The 24,185-nt window shown below is 49.8% G+C and overlaps 1 protein-coding gene across 1 annotated transcript in view; it reads left to right on the top strand.

Moving 5' to 3' along the window:
• Positions 1-23,168, top strand: part of ALDH7B4 (aldehyde dehydrogenase 7B4) — a 124,190-nt gene extending 101,022 nt beyond the window's left edge. The window contains exons 13-14 of the mRNA XM_086791631.1: positions 22,685-22,834; positions 22,930-23,168. Of these exons, the coding sequence (XP_086647757.1) occupies positions 22,685-22,834; positions 22,930-22,990 (211 nt within the window). The 3' untranslated portion in view covers positions 22,991-23,168. The remainder of the gene's footprint in view (positions 1-22,684; positions 22,835-22,929) is intronic.
• The last annotated feature ends 1,017 nt before the right edge of the window (positions 23,169-24,185 follow it).

Genomic DNA, 24,185 nt, shown 5'->3' with positions numbered 1-24,185 from the left:
TTTGTGATTAGACCCAGCTACATGGATACTCATCTTTCTCATGGGGTACGATGTGCTATTGGTCAGATGCGCACATCCTCACACCAGCTAGAGATTGAGACTGGCAGATTCAGAGGAGTACCAGCTGAGGCCAGGATTTGTCAGCTGTGCCAGATGGAGCCAGAGACAGAGTTACATTACATATGTCAGTGTCCAGTATATTATGAGATACGAGGCCGTTTTCACTGCCTGTTTAGAGAGGGTTTCGGACCACTTTCTAGAGTCATGAGATACCAGGATCAGAGATGCCTCGGATTATACTTGCTGGAGCTTCGTAGACATAGAGAGGGTCTCTTGAGAGGGACGGGATCAGAGAGGGAGAGACACCTACAGAGGCAGATTACAGACTTCTTTCGACCAGAGATTGAGCAGTCAGGCCAGCAGGCATTGCAGCTAGCCCCAGAGTATAGCCGCACTAGAGGTACACTGATTGATCGGGCTATAGAGCTGGGGCGGTCCAGGCGCCCCAAGATGAGAGGCCCATCTCGACACCGGCGGAGACTACATCAGAGGATCAGGACCATACTAGCACGGCATGGGAGACGTCCAGTCAGAGTACTCACCATGGAGGACATTGAGGATATCCGCCATCGACCGATGAGAGACATCTTTGGATAGTGATGCTTACCTTTGTTGCTGGAGTTTTCCTCCCAGATGTTATCCATTAGGAGCTCCTAGTACCGTACTTTTCCTCACAGTTATTTCAGTTTCAGTTAGTTGTTTTTAGTTTTCTTACACAGACATTGTATCAGATCCACCAATTGTTGTAACCTTTTTGGTCTCATAGGTCATTTTGGCCTTTTGAAGACGTTAATATATCATTTCATTTCTCTCTCTCATGTTCATTGCTTGTGCACATTCTTTCAGCATAGTCGGCAGATCCTCTCCTCTCTGGGTGTCCGTACGAGTTCCGGCTCTGAAGATGCGCTCAGCTCTACCTGTCTCCACTCTGAGGCGGTGGGAAGAAACCCGTATCTGGCCAATCGCAATCCGCATGGCATGGGACATGTGAACACTCAAGTAGCCCGGCTGCTGGATGAATCCATCCTCAGTGAGTGTGAGGAAGTGGTCTCTATAAAAGTGCATCTTCGTGGGGAGCTCCGGGGGTGTGATCCATGTGCAATGTGTGTAGAGGCTAAGAAGATCTGACCGGTTAACCCGGTGGGTATCCTCGTGAGATAGCCGGAGAAAAGAAGAAATGAGACAATAGTAACTCGCCTGATCCTTACAGCTCGCTGAAGCTCCCACCTCCCCTCTCCCTGCTCGCGATACTGCACTGCGCCTGTCGCCCCCCCCCCCCTGCCTGCTCGCCCCCCCGTCTTCCCCTCGCTCCTTCCCCCCTCCGCCTTCCCTGCATTGCCCGCCGCCTGTCCTTTTAGCCCCCCCCCCGCCTGCTTCCGCTGTTGCGTCCCCCCCCCCCTTTTTTCTTCCGTTTGCTGCCGCCGCCTTGCTCTGCTCGCTTCCTCTCCTCGCGCCTCCCCCCTTGTCTTCGCGCCCCCCTCCCCTCTGCTGCGCCTCATCCCCCCCCCCTCCGCCTGCTCGCTTCCCCCCCTCCTCCCTTCCCTCTTGCGCGCAGCCCCCGTCTTCCCCCCTTTTTTAGGGTTTTTTTTTTTCTTTTTTTCTCCTTCGCCTTCTCCCACCCCCCCCCCCCTCCTTCCTTTTTCTTGCACCCCCCCTTGGGTTTTGTTTTCCTTTTTCGCTCCGTATCCCGCCTCTCTGTGTGCAGTTCGGTTCCAGCAGGATCCCGCCTTCGCCGCAGCTTCAGACTCTGATGGAGGCTCCTCCCGCCCCGCCTCAGAGGGACTCATCCGCAGCCCCCTCGCCCGCCCCTGAGGTCACCCCCATCAAGCTTTCTCTTTCGCAGGAAGAGGAAGCGAGCCTCTCCGCAGAGGTGGAACGCCTCCAGGCTCATTCCACCATCTGCCGTATAGTCGGCACTCGCCCCAGCAGAGGGGAGATCAGGGATCTTCTTCAGGCCCGCCTTCTTGCAGATGTGGGCAAGATTCTGGATGTACAGCTTCTGGGCCGGGGACATTATCAGATCAAGTTCGAGGCCGCCCAGAGCGTTGCCAAGGTCCTTGCCATGAGTCCCCTTGACATCAGGGGTGCTCGGGCTTTCTTCAGACCTTGGCAGCATGGATTTGACCCAGCAGCGGCGGAGCAGGGAGAGCGCCTCTTCCATGTTACAGTTTGTTTCCCTGGTCTCCGTCGGGAGTATCTTCCGCTCCTCTCCAGGCTTGGAGCATTGGTGGGCTCGGTACTAGAGACGGGCCCCTCAGCAGCTTCAGTGGTGGCCAGAGCAGCTGGGCTACCTTCGGTCAGAGTGTTGGTGTCTGACATCTCCTCCCTTCCTAAGGTCATTCAGCTACCTAGGATAGGGGGGGGGTGGATAGATCAGAGAGTGGAGTTCTCGGGGCTCCCGAACCAGTGCTTCATTTTTTTGCAGGCAGGTCGGTCATCTGGCCAGGGCCTGTCCTCGCAGGAGACCCCGACCCTCACCACAGCAGCAGGCTACTGATGGCCCGCCCACAGATTCGGCTCGGCAGGCTGCCTCCGGGACACCTGCTCAGGCCACAGAGACCTCGGAGTGGCAGCCTGGACAGGGGCGCCGCCGAGGGAGACAGCCACAGCAGCACGCCCAGAGACCGCTGCAGCAGCAGCCACAGTCTCAGCCTCACTGGGTCCCCGTGAGGAACAGCTTTTCTCCCCTCCAGGAGGAGACCCTCGCGGCGACGTCTGAGGACCAGGAGATGCCAGCACCCCCACCTTCACCCCCCCCACCCCCGTCCCCTCCCACCGCCTCGCTTCCACCATCGCCTCCTCCCGTCTCCGCTCCGGTTTCGGCAGCGGCTCCCTCTCCACCTCCCTCGCCTCCCCCTCCTCCCCCTCCGCCCGCCTCACCTTCCCGGGAGGCCCTGGCAGTTCCCTGGCGCTCACCTGCAGTCCGGAGAGCGCTGAGCACTGACCTCACTCGAGCATCACAGAGGAAACCTATGCCGATTAGGGCTTCACGGATTTCATCTATCCGCAGTCGGCTGAGTCGCCTTGGCATTAGACAGCGCTCGGAGGCTTTTGATTATACCTTCACACGGCTTTTTGGAGCAGAGGGCCCCCATGAGCCAGCACCCATCCGAGTTCATGTAGTGATACCTCCGGCCCGCGGGGAGGAGGCACTAGACTCAGCGGTGGCCTTCTCGTTCCCTCTATGTGGCCCTTGCGACCGGGAGTGGACTCTAGAGCTCGCTCTCAGCACTTTGAAGACTCAGGCAGTTGAGTTTTCTCATCACATGAGCGATCTGGAGGTGACAGATGTGATAGGCCGACTTTGGGAGTTGGCTCATTTTTTCTTGGATCCCGGGAGTGTGGATACCTCAAGGATTCGGCATTTGGTCGTGCGCATAGTGGCAGACTTAGCACGCGACCCTGGATATGTGTGTATACACGAGGTTGCTCTGTCAGAGCGGGAGGCAGTCGCCATGGGCCACAGCCACTGACGCCTGATCCGGGATTCTTGCAGTACACCGGGTGGGCAGATTCGCAGCCGTTCGGATGGGGACTACTCTCCATCCAAGCCGCTTGTGAAGGCCCGCCGTACGGCTGAGACAGCATCCACCTCAGCAGGGCATCCATGAGGATCATCTCATGGAATGTACAGGGCCTTGGCGGAGCACACTTTATACGCTATCGTGGCTGCTTGAGGCAGGAGCTTCAAAGATGCGTGGTTGGTGGCAGCATTGATATTTTGATGATGCAGGAGCACCACTTGGGTGAGAGCAGGATCCGGAGATATGGTTCGGTGATGCCTGGTAGATGGGACACTTTTTGGTCTGCAGGGTTTGGTCCTTTGGGTGGACAGGGAGGAGTATGCATGGTCATTGCAGATGTATGGCGGCAGGCCATTGTGGATCGAGGGATCATTGTGCCTGGTAGAGCACAGTATGTCATTCTGAGGATGCATGATGAGCTATTGGGTGTGCTCAACATCTATGCGCCCAATCATGCTAGTGCCAGAGCAGAGTTCTGGACTCAGGTTACAGATGCATTGCCAGAGGCCGCACATTGGTGTGTTGGGGGAGACTTCAACATGCTTGAGGACCCGGCAGATAGGGTGGGAGGCAGTCATGTTACAGTGCACGGCACAGAGCTTGCAGCTTGGGACCGGTTTTGCATGTCACTGAGGATCACCGATGCATGGCAGCATGGGGCTTTCTCCCAGTCTCAGGACAGTCTTAGTTTCTCTAGGTCGGATCGCCGGCAGGGAGGGACTAATCTATCACGGATTGATCGCTTTTATGTGGGCGACTGGTTAGGGGAGCGAGGGGGCTCCGTCGGCATTCTCGCTGGCACCTCATTTTTAGATCATGCGCCAGTTATATTGACATTGGAGGAGGGGACACGGGAGCCCAGCTTGCAGTTGAGGATCCCAGAGAGGGTACTTACAGATCCCAGTCTCGTTGAGGACATTGAGAGGATCTGGCATGATAGTCAGTGCTCTGACCAGGATGCAGCGGGCCAGTGTGCCCAGGGACTCATTGATCTTAGCTCTTTTCTACACGCTGCAGCTTTGACACGACTGGGAGAGATTCGCGAGCGGGAGCAACGGCTGAGACGCAGCCTTGCTTCGCTACAGCGCCTTCAGGAGCAGCAGCCTGGATGTGAGTGGGTGGCGTCCCAGCTGAGCCAGGCACGCCAGGAGGTTAGAGAGGTAGAGGAGCAGAGACATGAGTTTTACTATCGTCGTCAGGCCTCTCAGTGGACGCAGCTTGGTGATAGAGTGACTGGAGAGTTTTTTGAGATCACTGGACCCCGTCATGCGCGAGCAAGAGTCCGCCAGCTTGGTAGACCGGATGGATCGGTAGCTACTGAGCTCGAGGAGATCAGAGCCATTGCCACTGCATTTTATAGTGACCTGCTTTCAGCGGAGCCAGCCACTGAGGATCGAGATGTTTGCAAACAGACTGTGTGGGCCCATGTGCAGAGGAGGGTCACAGACCATATGCGTACAGTTCTAGGTGCGCCTCTGTCAAAGATTGAGCTTGAGGAGGCCTTGAGGGTCCTGCCGCGACATAGTTGCCCAGGGGAGGACGGACTGACGCCGGCCTTTTTTATGCGCTATTGGGACCTTTTGGGGCCAGGCCTCCGCAGGGGCTTTCAGCATGTTTTGGACACTGGGGTGATGCCGCAGAGCTTTTCAGAGGGCTTGATCTATCTTATCCCCAAGGGGGAGGGAGTATCAGATGACATTCGGCATTGGAGGCCTATTACGATCCTCAATACTGTCTACAAGGTCTTAGCAAAGGCCTTGAGTTTGAGGATCCAGCCCTTCCTGGGGGAGTTGATTCATGCTACTCAGACAGGATTTGTCAAGGAGCGCAGTATCCTTGACAACATCTTTACTTTCTGGGAGGCGACGGCCCGAGCTAGATTTCTTGGCGAGGACTTGGTCGTGATGCTTCTCGATTTTGAGAAGGCATACGATAGAGTTGATTGGGGTTTCTTAGAGGGCACTATGCTTCGCCTGGGCTTTGAGCCAGGATGGATCAGAGGGGTGGCAGCTCTGTATTCCACAGCTCACAGCCAGGTGCTGATTGCAGGAGGACGGGGGCCGAGTTTTGAGCTGACCAGATCAGTCCGTCAGGGGTGTCCTCTCGCCCCTTCCTTTTTCTCTTCTTTACGGAGGCTATGAGTATGTATTTGACGGCAGAAGAGGTTGGTTTGAGAGGACTGCAGCTCCCAGTCCGGGGGGAGGACCTGCTTGATGCTGAGTTTGCAGACGACACGGGCTTATTTTTGCATGGCCATGAGGCCAATCTTATTCGGGCTGAGCAGTCGCTCCAGGTTTTTAGTGCAGCTTCGGGAGCATTGATCAATTGTCGCAAGAGAGTGGCCTTTTGGATCAGTAGTGCTCCCACTCCGGCATGGAGCCCGGACCCCGGTTTTAGATGGATTCCTCCAGGCACAGCAGTGCGGTATTTGGGATGCCAGATTGGCCTAGATTTGTCACCTGAGCAGCAGATTGCCCCGCTTCTTCTGAGCATTTGGAAGAAGCTATTGTATTGGAGTACAGCTCGACTATCCTTGGCTGGGAGGGTGGTGGTGGCAAATCAGGTGCTGTTAGCGACCATGTGGTACATTACGTCTTGCTGGATTTTCTCGAGCTCTTGCATCAGCCAGGTACAGAGGCTGATCAGGAACTTTCTGTGGTCTGGGCGGGACGGTCAGCCAGCTCGGGCAAAGGTTGCATGGGCAGTTATTACACTTCCGCTGGCTCAGGGCGGTTTGGGCATTATAGATCCAGTCGATCAGAGTAGAGCCTTATTGGGGAAGCTTATTGTTCGGGGGTTGCTTCCAAGCGCTGAGCCTTGGAAAGAGCTCCTCTTGCAGCGGCTACAGGCTCGGGCGCCCCCAGCAGGGGGTACTTGGGCACCAGAGATTCGCTGGATCTTCATAGAGATGAGGAGGACAGGCCTTAGTAGAGGATGGGAGGACAGATTTGCTTTGAGTATCCTGAGAGCTTGGGAGCTGCTGAGACCGGGGCTCTCTCAGCGACCTCCTTCTTGTGTTGAGGAGCGGGCCAGACAGCCGCTCATCTGGAGCCCAGCGGTTCGCACGGAGCAGGGTCATATGCTGGGTTCTCGGCCTCGTCTAGCCTGGGGACCTTTAACGGCAGGCCCAGCTCGTAGTTTGGAGACTGGCAGGCTTTCTGCAGTCTACCAGAGGAGATCCAGGTGGAGAGGCTGAGACACTTCAGAGGGGGGTTGATTATGAGGGATGATATTCAGGAGGCACTCACAGAGGAGTGGTTCACGCCTCTCGAGCCAGTGGCCCCACGGTGGATGGGAGCCTTTACACAGTTGGAGATCCTGATTGCTGTCAGAGCTAGCACTGAGGATGGCAGATGCCTCTACTATGAGATTCAGGATGAGGGCAGACTCCAGAGAGTGGAGGTGGAGTCGCCTTTGGTTGCAGAGTGCACCTTTCAGAGGATTCGGGTAGTGGCCGCCGCTTCTCGGAAGTGGCATATTGACCCCGACCCTGCTGATGTGCTCCCGGATTGGCGCATATGGGCATATGCAGCGCGCCCCTTGGCCCGGCTACAGTGGGACCCCGGGGAGTACGAGTGGCATGATCCTTATGCATCCCTTGAGGTCACAGAGATCACCTTTTTCCAGTATACTGTTCGGCTGGGGCGGCATATTTTGACGGCGAGGAGGACGGTTTCTCCAGCGGCAGCGGGGCATTGGCGACTACAGGGACTCTCACAGGAGTTCCTGGAGGATTTCTGGGCTCGGCTCTGGGCTAGTCGACAGGCCCGCAGGATCTCGACTTTTCAGTGGCTGGTCGCCCACAGGGGCTCAGCAGTTGGCACTTGGCTTGTTTACAGCGGTCTTCCGGCGGCCTGCGTCCGATGCGGCCACCCTATGGAGACACAGAGACATTGCCTTTGGGATTGCCCTCAGGCACAGCAGATTTGGCTGCGGATGCTGCGTATTCTGGCCCCCCTCTCTCCAGAGGGTATGTTTACGTGGGGTGCCGCTGCTTGGTCGACTTCGTCAGGGCCTGCTATGGGCTATGAGATGGAGCAGGGCAGTCAGGCCATCAGATTTATTAGGGGCCAGCCTCGCCTGGTTCCGGCACCGGATTTCTCGTCCGCCAGCTGGACACAGGAGAGGGATTTACGATGGGAGCTCCTCAGCAGCCTCACCATCTGGTTCACCTGGAGGGCCCGGTGCTTTACGGCCTTTGAGGGGAGATTGGAGCCACCAGCAGAGACTGTACGGGGGATTTGGCAGGAGTTGATCCACACCCTGCGAGGACAGTACGACCGCATCCGGGGAGACTCGGATGAGGCGATCTTACGGCGCCAGGCCTTTCACACCACTTGGCGCTGTGGCCCTTTCTACACCTTACACACGAGATCCCCCCGTTGGCACTACAGGCCACCTGTTTGGCTTTTCCCCCCCCTATTGTATGATTTAGCCGCTCGGTTCTTTGTACTGATGCTTGTATTTTGCAGCACCTAGGGAGAGTCTCTCGGGCTGCCATGCTGTATTCGCTGCTCTCTCTCTTAGGAGCAGGAGAGATCTTTTGTAGCCCTACGGGCGTTTTTATATAACTAATGAAAGGATCTTTTCTCGGAAAAAAAAAAAAAGATAGCCGGAGAAAAGGGGAGTCCAAACTGTACTACTGAAGGGGGTGTGGGCAGTCCATGCAGAGCCCATATACTGAGAACCAAGTGGAAACTAGTGCATACCATACTCCAGAGTGCCCCTCAAGTGCTAGCTGTCTGGAGGACTCCAGGGCAAGCCTCGGGCACCTGTGGGGATCCATGTGACTGATGCGATGAAGGTACGTGACTGTCTGGAAGAGTGCCTCCACTACCATCGGGCTGCAGCAAACTCTGCCTGGATAATCTGGTGTGGGACTGATGGTTTGCTACGGATCATACGGGAGAACATCATGACCTGGGGCCTCTCAACTCGCTGCCAATCCTCGTCGAATAAATCTGGCCCACAGAAAGCTGCTCCATACATCAAGGCTGGTGTGACGAGGGTGTCAAAAAGCTAGCCCTTCGTCCTAGGCTCCTGGAAATGTGCCTGGAAGCACTGGCGCTCAAGTAAGCTCAAGGCTGCATATCCCCGCGTCACGCTAGCATGTGCTGCGGGAAGCATGGTAAAGCGTGGGCCACTGAAAGTGACACCAAGTTAGACATAGGATGAGGAGGACGATGTCATCTGCATAAAGTAGTATGGGGATCAATATGCCTGCCAATGTGGGACCAGCCCCGCCTAATCCATCAATGAAGCTCGAGATCTCATCAATGTAGAGGCCGAAAAGAGTGGGTGATAGAGGGCAGCCCTATTTCACCCCAATGGTGCTGGAAATCTCCTGTGATGTACCGCCTGGGGCTCTCACTCGTCCGGTGACGGACTCATAGAGGGCGATGATGCTCCAAACCATGTCAGATGGGACTTCGATCTCCTGTAGACAGTGTAAGAGGCGGGCTTGGGGTACAGTATCAAAAGCTTTGCGGAAATCCACAAAGCAACAGTAAATCCTCTGGTGTCGTGCTCTACCCTCCTCGATGATGGCACGGAGGGTGAAGATGTGGTCAAGGGTAGAGTAGCTCCTTCGAAAGCCAGCCTGTCCTGAGGCTCTGCATCCTTGGCTCTCTGCAAATAAAGTGAGCTCCGCCTCTAGCACTGATCCATAGAGTTTGGCCAATGTGTGGCCAATCATGATCGTCCTGTAGTTATTAGGATCAAGTGGATCTCCGGCTTTGAGGATGGGGGTGATGGTGTTGGTGGACCAAGAGGGTGGAAATCCTTCACAAAGGGCTCTATTGAACATGTAGGCTAGTAGGGCCGCTAGGGTATCATGGGCATGCGAGATGTACTCGGCAATGAGTCCCTCATGATCTTGGGCTCGCCCATTGCGTAGTCTACGAATGGCCTTGAGGACCATGCCCTTTGTGAAGAAGGTGGAGGTGGTGGGGCGGGGGTCTGGTGGTGGGGGTAGGGGTAGGGGTGGCTGATGGGGGATATGATAGAGGGAGCGTGCATAGGAGTGCCATGTGTCTGGGCAGGTGATAGGTGTGGGAGGGCGATGTTCTCGGAGTTTCCTCCATGCCACTTTGCAGTTCGGCCCTAAGAAAAGTCGGTATAACTCATCCTCTTTCCGAGCATAGAACTCCCGTTTCTTGCGTCGGGTGAGCCGTTGAGAAATTTGTTGCGCTTGGCGCTTCGTGATTTGCCCAATCCGTACCTCATGCTTAAGACGGGAGCATGTGGCCCGACATTCGTCATCATACCAACAGTTCTGGGGCATGGAACCGCAAGGTGGCTTGGCGGTAGACCGCCGCGTGCAGATGAAAGAAGCTGTGGCAGATGTGTGGAGTATGATAGGGGGACAGTAGGTCCCACATCCTGGAGTTGGCGGTAGATGTGGTTGGAGTAAACAAGGTCAAGCTCGTGATCAAAGAGGACCTGAGTGTAATGTGAGATGGGGGGAGGTGGTGTGCAGGTAAGAGTGAAAGAGAGGTAGGCATGGTCAGCTTCAAAAGGGGGTGGCGGAATGGAGAAGTCGGGGATAAGGTGTGCCAAAGCCAGAGATCCCATAAGGTAGTCCACAGTGCTAGTACCTCCTGAGCGAGGGAAGGTGGTGAGGGCGCCGGAGGAGGGCCATCGGGACATCCCGTTATAGATAACGAGACCATGTGCAGCTCCCAGCTCTAAGAAATATCTCCCGGACACTGTGACCTCCTCACAGTCCTGTGATGATCGCTGTAGCCCTGATGTCCAGGTCTTGTAGTCTGATAGGGTCGTCTAGATTGAGTAGTGGGACCTACTGACTTCCTGTCGTGGCGTTGAAATCCCCGAGTAGGACGACTTCCCCCAACTGTGAGAACTCCATGATATCGTCATATAATGGTAAGTACGGTGACTGGCCATGCTGTGCGGCGTAAGGGGAGTGGCGTGGTGCAAAATAACACATAGCAATGTGGATGACTCTGTCACTGCTAAGCTGTAGCCGCACCCAAAGATATCGTGCATCCTCATCCTTCTGGACGATGCTGAGAATCTATTGGAGATGGGATCTAAAAAGGACAGCTACCCCCCCAGAGCCATGTACTCCTCCTAATGTGCGGGTCTCACCTCGAAAAGCCGACTCCCACTCATACCCGGCTATGTATGGTAAGCCCCTCTCAGGGCTCTGATGAGTCTGTAAAAAAAAATGACATCCCTGCCTGTGAGAATCTCGCTCAAGCCTCCTGGATTCAACCACAGCATGCCATTGCAGTTCCATACTGCCAACCCCAGGTGTTTGGTCTAATAGACCCCGCGTCCCTATTTGGAACGGGGCTCAGTGATAATGACTCTACCATCTCTATAGATAGCCCACTTGCCTGCTCTGCGGGCCTCATGAACAGTCACCATTGCCTCACGCCGGTGTGCCATTTGTGCTGGAGTGAGATCATCTCCCATGTACACCTGTGTGCCCTTGAGGGCAGCCCGCCTGTCTAAGAAGTCCTGTCTACTGGTGGTGAAACCGGCCTGTGGTAGAAACCAAAGTGCGGTAGACTAGCAGTCACCCTTCCAATTGTAGTCCAATAAAAAAACAAAATTAACTGGAGCTAGAATGCCCCAAAACTGAAAGGAAATCGACACCTGTTGGCCCCAAAGCTTGGCGCCCCTTTCGGTATTTCTTTATTCAAATTCAATGAAATGTAAAACTGAGTACAACAAAGCCAGTCCAGGAAAGAAAACCTGCATGTCCAATCTGGCAGCCCTCAAGACCTCTTAGCAGAGAGGATTCACACGTTTTGGGCATACGGAAAGCTTTTTACTGAGCATACAGTTTGTGAAACATGAGCATGCAAGCATGGTCTAGTGAGCATTCAGATGCACAGTGGTCTGCTAAATCCGCATATTCTGACCAGGCCGATGTACTTTCAGAGCTAGAGGCTCTCAAGCATCAAGTTAGACGCTATCGTGAGGAGACAGCTGAATTGCGGCCTCTCAAGAATGACCCTGATGTGCAAAGGGTTTTGAATGAAAAGAAAAAGAACGATTCAGGTGACGATGCAGCCTTTGAGGCCATAGCAGCAGAGATGGGATATGAATATCCTAAAGAGCTGGCCATATCTTATTTGAAAGGCAAAAAGGATGTATTGGGTGATGACAAAAAGGACTCCATGTGTGAAAGCACATGCAGATTCCAATACATCAGGAGATGTAGATCGTCGTCGCCGGCATCTTCACGCCGAGAGCGTTCTTCAAGTGAAGATTCTCACCACTCCAGGAGCGTGTCCCGAGTACGTGGGAAGAGACCCAGGCATGAGTCACCTAAGCCTAGACATGAGACTAGAGTCAGGTCTCGTTCTAAAAAGAAAAGCCGAGAGTTCAAGTCAGGAGACAAAGATGTGAAGTTTGAGTTGAGAACTTCTATGGCAAGATGGATACTACGAAGGCGCTTGCTTTTGTGAGACAGTTTGAAATTGCTTTTTGCAATGAAGATTTCTCTGAGAAGTCTAAACTCAGGCATGTGGGTATGCATCTCAAAGAGACAGCTAGTGATTGGTGGATGGCCAAGCTTTTGGATGCAAGTGCTGCCCGCACATGGGATGACTTTAAAATTCAGTTTAATGCTCAATTCTTGCCTCCAAACTTTGCCAAGAATGTACACAAAGAGTGGGATTGGTTGAAGCAGGATGAAGGGGAGACAGTGCAGACATATATAGCTAAGTACTGGAAGGTACTGCTGAAAGTTACTCCCTTTATGTCTCTTTCTAATGGGGAGAAGAAACGGAAGTTTGAATCAGGTTTGCACCCCATCATTCAAGAGAGCTTACAGGTGTACCCAAATTAGACTCTTCAGCAGTTGATAAACTTGGCACTTACAGCTGAAAATTTGCGTATGAAGTGGGTTAAAAACAAGTCAAATTCAGATTCATTTAAGGGCAAGAGACGGGTTGGTTATGACCAGAAAAAGGGTGGACAGCCCTATAAAAGTGACCAGAAAGATGCCTCAGATACAAAGGGAAACTCGTCTAAGAAGCTGGGGGGTAAACGCAATGATTTTGGGCTGTCAAAACAGTAGTGAGGCTTGATTATGTACGTGATGGGAAATGTTTTGGTTGTGGCAGTAAGGATCACATATTTACCAAATGCCCGCAGAATCCCAAGAATGCAGATTCTGATGCAGAAAAGCCTCATGTGAATGTTGTGTCCGATGTGCAGGGAAACACGGGGCAACCCCCAGATCATAGAACAATATGTAAAGCATGGGGACAGTTGAGGGATCAGCCCGCACTCTTTTTGTTTGATGATGCATCCACAGATAATTTCATTTCGGTACAGATGGCTGCTGCCATAGGTGTGGATGTTTCAGATTTTGGGACTCAAATGAATGCAGATGCCGTTTTTTAGGGTAAAGGAGTTGATGTAACGCCGATCATTGGCAAACTCAAAATTCATATAGAGGGATATCTTGATCATGAGAGTTTCTTAGTTGCTCCTCTCACAGGATGTAATGTTTTGTTAGAGATGCCTTGGCATGCTCGTATGGAGCCCAAGAAGGACTAAAAATCCAAGAAAATCAGCTTTGTTCATAGAGGTAGAGAGCTTGTTATAGAAGCTAGTACTCCAGGTAGTACCATACCTATTGTAAGTCATGTTCAGGTTTCCAAAATAATGAAGAAGTCAGCTTGTTCTTACTTGGTTTTTGTACAAGAACAATCTGAACATGAGAATGTAAATGTAGATCATCTAACCCGAGAGCGCATAGACTTTTTGCGTGGTTATGGTGATTGTTTCAGGGATGCATTACCAGGAGAGTTGCCACCTGAGCGTCCCGAGGATCATTGTACTGATGTGATACCTGGGAGTACGCCCCCGAATAGACCTCCTTACAAGGTGAGTGCAAGTCAACAAGAAGAGATTATGGCGCAGGTTAATAACTTGCTTGAGAAAGGGTTGATACGCCCTAGTTCATCTCCTTATTGCTCACCTATGTTGCTGGTGCAAAAGAAAGACGGGATGTACAGGATGTGTGTGGATTATCGTGCCCTTAACAAGGTGACGATAAATAACAAGTTTTCGATACCACATATCGATGATATTTTGGATAGGTTGGAGGGTGCAACATGTTTTAGCCGCATCGATCTTAAGAGTGGATATAATCAAATACGGGTGGCCTCTCAGGATATTCATAAAATTGCTTTTCGTACGCAGTTTGGGCTTTATGAGTTCTTGGTGGTCCCGTTTGGACTTACCAATGCTCCTGCCACCTTTAATCGTATGATGGATCGTATCTTCAGAGCACACAGAAAGTTCACAGGTACTTTCTTTGATGACATCATTGTGTTCTCTGAAGATGAAGAGTAGCATAAGGAGCATTTGGCCATAGTGTTTGAAGAGCTTCGTCGCCATAAGCTCTACATTAATAATGGCAAGAAGAGTGAATTTTTCTTGGCTGAAATTCACTACCTTGGTCATATTGTATCCAAGGATGGAGTACGTATGGATCCCGCCAAGTTGCAGGCTATAAAAGATTGGCCCGAATTGAAGAATGTACATGAGATTAGGAGTTTTCTAGCATTATGCTCATATTATCGCCGGTTTATTAAGCTCTTTGCCGAGATTGCTTCACCTTTGTATGATTTAACAAAGAAAGCTACTTTTCACTGGGGTGACAAGCAAAGAAATGCCTTTCTTAAGTTAAAGGAAGCAATCATGACTGGACCGGTGTTGATCATTCCAGATTTGCATATGGGAGTTGTATTGGTGCAGTGTTGAACCAAGAAGGCCATGCAGTGGCATATGAGAGCCGTCGGTTGCAACATGCCGAACTCCACTTGCAGGTTTACGAGAAAGAGTTATTGGCAGTGATTCATGCTCTCACGATGTGGAAGCATTATCTTTTGGGAGCTGAATTTACCGTTAAGACTGATCATCAGAGTCTACGGTATTTTCTTACACAGACTAAGCTATCTGAGAAACATATGAGATGGGCAAACTTCCTATCTATGTTTCATTTTCAGATTTTACATACTCCTGGTAAGAAGAATGTAGTGGGGCTACTATAATAGCACTTACTTGAGGCCTTCGGGATAGTGCATCGGTATCATCAGGACTTATCAGATATGCGAAATTCTTATCATACAGATGATGATTTTCAGCATATATGGGCTGGTTTTCAGCAAGGTATAACAGCCCCGAATTACTCCATACGTGATGGGTATTTGATGTTTCATAATCGCTTATGTGTACATAAGGATTTGAGGCAGAAAGTAATGGATGAATGCCATGCACCGCCTTATGCAGGGCATAGAGGAATCCTTGCCACTACACAGGCTTTGGAGAGATACTTCTTCTGGCCAGGAATGCGTAAAGACATAGATGACTATGTGCGCCAATGCATGGTTTGCCAGAAAGTTAAGTTTGACAGGCATAAGACTCCGGGGTTGCTTCAACCGTTGCCGATTCCGAATCAGCCTTGGGAGAGTATTGCCATGGATTTTATCACAGGTCTTCCTAAGTCGCACAGCAAGGGAATGATGCCATCTGGACTATTGTGGATAGGTTCAGTAAGCATGCACATTTTATTGCCATGGATTTTATCACAGGTCTTCCTAAGTCGCACAGCAAGGGAATGATGCCATCTGGACTATTGTGGATAGGTTCAGTAAGCATGCACATTTTATTCCGGTACGGAAGACCATAAAGCCAGAGCATATGGCAAAGATATTTATGGCATAGGTTTTCAAGCATCATGGTATGCCAAAAACGATTGTGGGGGATCGTGATCCTCGCACCACAAGTCTCTTTTGGCGAGCATTGTTTGATAACATGGGAACGAAGCTGAATTTCTCTTCTGTATATCATCCAAAGACAGATGGGCAGAGTGAAATTGCAAATTCAGCAGTGCTTGATCTTTTGAAATGCTATGTGGCTAATCGCAAATCAGATTGGGAGAAGTATTTGTCACTGGTAGAGTTTGCTTACAACAATACAGTGCATACCTCTACAGGCAAGGCACCCTTTGAGATTGTTTATGGCAAGATTATTTTGCCACCTATCCTTCGCACGAAGGATGAGATATTTGCAGCAAATGAGTATGTAAGGGATTTGGATACGGCCTTTGCACAGGTCCAGACAGCCATACAGAGATCCCAGGATAAGCATAAGAAAGCTGTAGATAAGCATAGAAAGCAATTGGATTTGAAGGATGGAGATTGGGTTTTATTAAAATTCCAAAAGGCTCGCATGCACACTAGGAAAGATGGTAACTATCCGAAGCTGCAAGTATTATGGACCATTTCAGATCTTGGAAAAGATCAATGACGTAGCTTACAGGCTAGTGTTGCCAGATCATTGGCGGATTCATAATAATTTCCATGTCAGTCTCTTGAAGAGATATATTGGTCCTGAGCCGGTGGAGCCGGTTATGGAAGATCAACCCGAGGTTGATGAGCTGGAAGAGGTATTGCAGCCTGAGCAGATTGTTTTTCACAAGGAACGGAAAGCTGCTAGAGGTAGGCTTGTCCGTAAGTACCTTGTGAAGTTCATGAACTATCGAGCACTTGATGCGAAGTGGATGGACGAGGCATATTTTAAAGATTATCCAGATCTTCTTGCGGCCTACTTGGAAGCTTTTCAATTGCGGGCAACTGATTAGAAGTCGGGGGGAATGTCACCACTTCTTTGGCAGACGTGTGGTAAGATGTCATGATTGAATACATGTGGAAGGCCTCCATGGAAGATTGGTATCCTGGTGTGAGTTCCTGGCATGATTTATGAACTCATGGAAGGGTGGTTACCCTAGTGAGTACTTTTTGGTTCTATGTGGACGATGCCTGTGAACGGGCTAGTTGGATGTACAAGATGTAAGTTGGGAGATTTCATCCACTATGTTTGTGCACCAACATATGTATGTGAGTTGCACATGCATAGATGACTTGTTTTTGATGCCCGGACATTACTTGGTATTTTGCCTGTGAATGTCCAAGGGCACCGGGGATGCCTGGACAACCTGCGGATACCGTGTGCACACCTGTTTGGGATTCATATGGTTTCCTTATGTGTTTTGCAGGTGGTACACTTACTTGGACAGGAAAAAAACAGCAAGGTTTACTCATTTGCATGAGCTACAGGTGGAGTACATGCCAAGAGCAAGAGTCCCAGGGTTGGCTGTTATTTCTCTCTCTCTCTCTCTCTCTCTCTCTCTCTCTCTCTCTCTCTCTATAGGGCTGCAGGCTGTTAGGTTTACTCATTTGCATGAGCTACAGGTGGAGTACATGCCAAGAGCAAGAGTCCCAGGGTTGGCTGTTATTTCTCTCTCTCTCTCTCTACGCCTTGATGTAGGGGCTTTTGAGGATAGTTTCACTGGGAGGGACATCATCTTCTACTGTGAGACGCATCAGGCTCTTGGACAGTCCATGCCACATGTTAGTGGATACCGATGGGAGACAGCTTGTAGACAGGAGACTCGTTCAGAGCATAGAGGACGGGGCTCAGGAGGAGTGGCAATATTGTTTAGAGAGGAGCTACAGCCACTGATACATATAGTCCGCAGAGATGAGCAGGCTAGGTACATGTGGGTTAGACTGAGGGCAGAGACCGGCAGATATCTCTACATTGCTATATGCTATTTTGCTCCTAGTACATCAGTGTATGCATCACCTAGCGGGCAGTCTCCCTTTTCTATTTTGGATGATGACATTTGGGAGTTCTCCAATTGGGAGTTCTCCAGGGATGGTGACATCATTCTCTTGGGGGACTTCAACGCCAGGACCGCCCATAGCCAGATAGTATTTTATGATACCTCAGAGGAGATGTTGAGGGAGCTTGATGTTAGGGATATGGGCCTATCTAGACTCTCACAGGATGAGGAACATACAGTGTATGGGCGGTATTTGATAGACATGGGGACTGCACATGGATTGGCCATCCTGAATGGCCTACAGAGATTCCCGACATCGGGCGGTTTCACTAGCTTTCCACATCGGCATGGTGCTAGTACAGTGGACTATGTTATGGCTCAGCCTAGTCTCATTTCCTCTTTTCAGGATTTTATGGTAGGCACTAGGCCGGTTGGAATAGCAGTGGATCATGCTATCTTGTCCTTCACTCTCACATTTCAGTTCAGCACCGCTCCATTGGGACAGATCTCCACACACACTCGTTATACCTTTACGAGACAGACTGACACCGTATACACGGATGAGATATACAGACGCCTATGTGCCGAGGAGCCGGGACGGCCATTAGATGAGCTCACTCAGATATTGATAGAGACGCTTCATGCTGCAGCATCAGAGGCATATCCCCATAGTCAGCCTACACAGAGACGATCTGGGAACATGCCCCAGAACAGTTGGTATGATGAGGAGTGCAGAGAGATGAGGATCAGATTACAGAGAGAGGTGCTCATGGGTGTTACCACTCACAGACAGTCACGGATTACCTTCCGGCACCTAGTGCGACGGAAGAAGAGGGCTTATCTTGCTCAGTTAGAGAGGGATTTGTACCAGTTGTTTATGAGTCAGGACTCAGGCGAGGCATGGAGACTATTCCATGAGCATTCACCATCACCAGCCATTACCTCCACAGAGATTTGGAGTGAGTATGCAGCATCCCTGTACACAGCACCAGGACAGCCGCCCCTGCCAGACCCATCGGAGCCATGCCAGGAAAGCTATTGACAGGATGAGGACTGGGAGAGCATATGATCCTGATGGTTTGGTAGCAGAGCACTTTATTCATGCCAGAGATATGCTTGCAGAGCTTATTGCTATGATGTTTAACCGAGCCATGTGTGAGGGTTTTCCTGAGACTTGGAATATGTCCACGATTGTGCCTATCTTCAAGTCAGGGGATCCTATGCTTCCTAGGAATTATCGTACCATCATGATTGGTCACACATTGGCTAGATTATATGCATCTATTCTTGAGCAGAAGTTGAGTAGATGGGCAGAGAGAGAGGGCATACGTGCATCAGGGCAGGCAGGGTTCAGGAGAGGTTTCTCCACTCTTGACCATATCTTGACACTCAGAGCTATTATTGAGGAGGGCAGATTATATGGCAGGAGGATTTACTGTTGCTTTGTGGATTTCCGCAAAGCTTTTGACACGGTACCGAGAGCCAGACTGATGCGCAGACTACAGGAGATGGGAGTGCCCACAGAGCTGATTTGGGGAATCATGGCTTTATACAGGACAGTTGTGGGGCAGGTACGTACTACCCAGGGTGTATCTGAGATGGTTCACTCCACTATTGGGGTGAAACAGGGCTGCCCCCTTTCCCCCACCTTATTTGGGATGTATGTGGATGAGGTTTCGGACTATGTAGAGCGGGAGGGTGACAGAGGAGCAGAGCTAGCAGGGACATGGATTCCGCTGTTATTGTATGCTGATGATATTGTGCTGATCTCAGATTCTCCAAAGGGGATGCAGCGTCATTTGGATGCATTGCACATGTTTGCAGAGGACAGTGGATTGTCTGTTACAGCATTGGGGAGACTAGAGAGGATGTGTTCGCAGGTTCAGTTTCAGGAACCTCGAACAAAGCTCTGGCTCTTTGACACTTTGGTCACTTCAGCCATGCTGTATGGAGTGGAGATATGGGGACCCTCAGTGGATCACCACAGCCGAGCTGGTAGCACTGATGGATGGAGACGTATGGAGAGGTCCTTGGTTTCTATGATTTCCCGGATGATTAGGGCCAAGGCCTCCGTACCACATGATATTATCCGTGCAGAGATGGCTGCCCCCCCATTGGTAGTAGAGGCACTCACTCGATCAGTCTTCTTTATACATAGCACTTGGGCTCTCCCTAGAGACAGATATGCTCGCTTAGCCCTGGAGTCTTCACGACAGTTGGCATCACAGGGAGACGGATCATGTTGGTATGCACAAATGACAGCTTGGTTCCAACTGCATGGCTTTAGTATGGACAGGCTACCTCCATTTCAGTACTCCCTGGATGCACCCTCCCTCTCTCTCACACGGGCAGAGATTACCAGACTTATCAGGCAAGACTTGACTCAGCTGGACACTAGGAGGACATGGATACAGCCGACACACGAGCTTGGTACGAAGATGGCTTTCTATAGAGATCATCTTCTCCAGCTCACGGAGGATGGGTTTGTGATTAGACCCAGCTACATGGATACTCATCTTTCTCATGGGGTACGGTGTGCTATTGGTCAGATGCGCACATCCTCACACCAGCTAGAGATTGAGACTGGCAGATTCAGAGGAGTACCAGCTGAGGCCAGGATTTGTCAACTATGCCAGATGGAGCCAGAGACAGAGTTACATTACATATGTCACTGTCCGATATATTATGAGATACGAGGCCGTTTTCACTGCCTGTTCAGAGAGGGCTTTGGACCACTTTCTAGAGTCATGAGATACCAGGATCAGAGATGCCTCGGATTGTACTTGCTAGAGCTGCGTAGACATAGAGAGGGTCTCCTGAGAGGGAGGGGATCAGAGAGGGAGAGACACCTACAGAGGCAGATTACAGACTTCTTTCGACCAGAGATTGAGCAGTCAGGTCAGCAGGCATTGCAGCTAGCCCCAGAGTACAGCCGCACCAGAGAGGTACACTGATTGATCGGGCTATGGAGCTGGGGCGGTCCAGGCGCCCCAAGATGAGAGGTCCATCTCGACACCGGCGGAGACTACAACAGAGGATCAGGACCATACTAGCACGGCATGGGAGACATCCAGTCAGAGTACTCACCATGGAGGACATTGAGGATATCCACCATCGACCGATGAGAGACATCTTTGGATAGTGATGTGTATGATGCTTACCTTTGTTGCTGGAGTTTTCCTCCCACATGTTATCCATTAGGAGCTCCTGGTACCGTACTTTTCCTCATAGTTGTTTCAATTTCAGTTAGTTGTTTAATTGTTTTTAGCTTTCCTTACATAGACATTGTATCAGATCCACCAATTGTTGTAACCTTTTTGGTCTCATAGGTCATTTTGGCCTTTTGAAGACGTTAATATATCATTTCATTTCATTTCATCTCTCTCTCTCTCTCTCTCTCTCTCTCTCTCTCTCTCTCTCTCTCTCTCTCTAGGGCTGCAGGCTGTTAGGTTTGTTTCCAGAAGCTGGCGCATGGCTGTTGGGACTGTTTTTGTGCTACTCTGTTGAGAATAGGGCTTGGACGGAGTGAACAGAGCCTCAACAGGAGCTGGCCGACTGTTGTAAGGGTCATTATTGGCTGTTTTTACAGGTTTGCAGGAGGTTTCTTGCGACGAAACTTGAGCAAACATGTCCATAGACAAGTATCAAGCCTGGGGATGTGATCTGGTGGAACTTGTAGGAGGCCAGTGAGCCAAAACCCTGGCTGGTTACTGTTTTGCAGGTTTGGGACAGCACTTTGTTAGAGGGTTGGTGACCGCACTATCAAAGTATAGGAGTTGTTGGTGACCCTGGTTGGTGACCGAGGGTATTTCTACAAGAGCGGTTGGTGATCGCTCAACCTTGGCTGGTGACCGAGGGTGTTGCAACAGGAGTGGTTGGTGACCACTCAACCTTGGTTGGTGACCGAGGAGTTGCAGGTAATGTGTTTACCTATGTTTTTACCGTTGGATAAATCTAGTGTCGGCTGGATGAGTGTGTACTCTCCGGGCACCTGCATCTTGTACATATAAATACTTCTGTTGGTAATAAAGATACCTCAAGGGGGGGCTGGCCCAACTTCAGCCCCTAGTGCTGTGTCATGTGCAAGTTGGTTTATGTTTGCAGGATGTATATGCTCATGTAATGTTTCACAATGATGGTAAACATGTATATGCGAGGAATGGTTGATGTATGTATGCTGTTTTGGTAGTGAATTGGTTCCGTATACACGAGCCTATATGTGACAAAAAGTCTGGAGGAAATTGGAATCTTGTACTCAGAAGGAATCACTCCTCCTTGATTGTATTTGGTGTTAATAAGTCCTTGGAGGCAGGGCGGGGCACCCACCGGGTGGGGGGGTCTCGGCCCAGAGCATTATTCTATCCACTAGTGTTGTTTCTCGTCTCATTGTATTGTTATTTGTTTGTCAATTCCTGTGTTATTAAGTGAATTCCTTTATATACACGCCCCCCGCTGTTACAGGTGCGATGGCACAGGCTTGCAATGGGGGGAGCTCCAGCTCGTCCACATCAAGTGTACCAACACCTTGACCTCATTCACTTGGCCAAAGCATCTTTAATTTGTAATCCACCTTGTGTCAAGGGAACCTCATCCTGTTGAACTGAGAGACAGCTGGAGCACCAACAGAACTAACATGGGCATTTGTTTCTAGTTCATCTAGTCCTGAAATGATACCTGACTGTGTGCAATCTGGAGCTTTGGGCAGTACTTCTTGGAATGCCCAGCTCCTGAAGGCTGAAACATCTGCCATCGCTAGTTCATATTTCTGAACAAGAACCATTTCTTTGTCATATATTACCACATAGCACTAGATTCCCTCCACCAAGCTAGGGGTGAAAGAGTTGAGCTGGTTCTCATCCAACTCCCACGCCTAATTTGAGTCTCCATACAAACTGTGCTACCCACTCCATCTCTTTTCGCTGCTTTCTCTGAGACTCCGTGTTCAACCGCTTAATGCACAAAGGTGAAAGAAAATATGCCTCCAGATGGTCTGCAAAACCCTTCCTATAAATGGCATTGCCGAGAAAGTCTCTGTAGTCATGCTTTAACCATGGCCACCAGGTTGCTGTGTCACCATCCAAATAAATGGTCTCCTGGAGTAGCCTGGGTCGCTCCAAAGCCTTATGTAGCTTCCATGCACTCCTCCCCCTTGGGTCAATAATAGTGGGTCAAAAAATGTTCTCTGCCTGCCCACATGCATTTGTGAGTAGTGATGCATATGACTTCCCCCTCTACTCATGGTGAAAAAGCTCCCTTTGCATCATATGGATGTGGATATGGATCTTGATTTACCATGATCGGAAGTCCTGATGCAACAGGAAGGTTTGATTGTGGTCCAGCCTGTGGTATAGGTATTGGTTACTTGCACTGATTTTGCATATTTGTTCTGGTAATGTTCTGGTAATGGCGTGGGTGGGGTCTATATTTTGAAATTCTGTTCTGAGTAGCAACAACTAAAAGACAAAGTGAGGCGCTTGTACAGGCCCTCTGGTAGTGACTGTGGCATCGTGAATGTCAATATTCCAACAAGCGGAGCCGAAATCGGTGGTGCTTTTGGAGGAGAGAAAGCAACAGGCGGTGGCCGAGAAGCCGGAAGCGATTCTTGGAAGCAATACATGCGTCGAGCTACATGGTGAGTGTGTGTGGGCCACCCCTCTTAGCTAAACATTGTAGGTTTGCTAATTTCGGAGTTTCTTGCACTATAATGTATGCCCTAAATTTTTGCAGTACAATTAATCATGGAAGGGATCTGCCTCTTGCTCAAGGCATCAACTTTGGAGCCTATTGAAAGGGTTTCCTCAACAGAAGTATTACAATAGCGTAGCTGCATCTGTGGCTAGTAATACATATGATGACTCTACTGTCGACATTGTGGCTCTAAGCTGTTTCTCAATGTACAGTAAGAAAACTGTATGACAACCATGTTCTGACATTCCATCGTATAAAAAGTTGTGAAGATTTTGGGTGCTTTCTTTTACATCTCTAATCCACCATTATGTTGTCACATCTATAATATCGCCACCACCACATTATGGACATTTTACCATAGGATTAAACTAAATGCATCCAACCTCCTAGATGTTATGTCTATACAAGTGCTTGTAAGATCTATAATTTTGCACCCCCTTATCTACTTATCAAGATAGTGAATTATTGAAGAAAGAAACCAATACAAGAGTTCAAATTGTCCACCTCTAATTAGGACTAGACTAGTTTAGTACATAAAAACATCCTTTTTAAGGGTAACAAAGGTTTTTTTTGTGGTTTGGTTGTTTCTTCTCAAGATGTGTAAAATGCATGATCAAAAGGACATGGGAAAAATATAAGGACAAAATAAGGCTCAATAGGACACCCTTCTCTCTCTTCACAAATAAAGGTGTATTGTGGGCAGTTGCATTTACAATAAAAATCCAGTATCTAGCACCCTTAAAAAATCTAGCTTCCCACCCCCCCCCCTCCCCCCACCACACACACACACACACACATTCAAAAGTCATTACTATTATAGAGAATTAAATTTGGTGAAATTGAAGGTAATAAAAATCATTTGTCCTAGGAAGATGCAATGAATGTGTACATGTAAGCGTGCACAATAAGTCTAGCCAAAGACCTAGACCTTATAAATGTATACTTCCTTACACAATGATTTAAATGCAATGAATGTGTACATGTAAGCGTACACAATAAGTCTAGCCAAAGACCTTATAAATGTATATTTTCTTACACACAATGATTTAAATGTATATTTCAAATAGCTATGCAAGATGATGGATCAAAACCATTATAAAATGCTAGAAGATCTCACAACGCTCCAAAAAATTAACTAGGTATTGATAGAAAAACTCATAGTGCATCTAATCAATAGTCCTTTTTCCTTCGATAGCATTTTTATGTTGGCCATTCATTATCGATTGGCTCTATGACTTCTACCGTAGCCAATCTTTCGTCACTGCACTTCTAGGATACTCGTGTGCTTGGTCGAG

The sequence above is a fragment of the Cibotium barometz genome, chromosome 57, assembly GCF_041138505.1.
Source record: "Cibotium barometz isolate CiBa-2024 chromosome 57, ASM4113850v1, whole genome shotgun sequence".
Lineage (NCBI taxonomy): Eukaryota > Viridiplantae > Streptophyta > Polypodiopsida > Cyatheales > Cibotiaceae > Cibotium > Cibotium barometz.
This window is presented reverse-complemented; position numbering and strand designations above follow the sequence as displayed.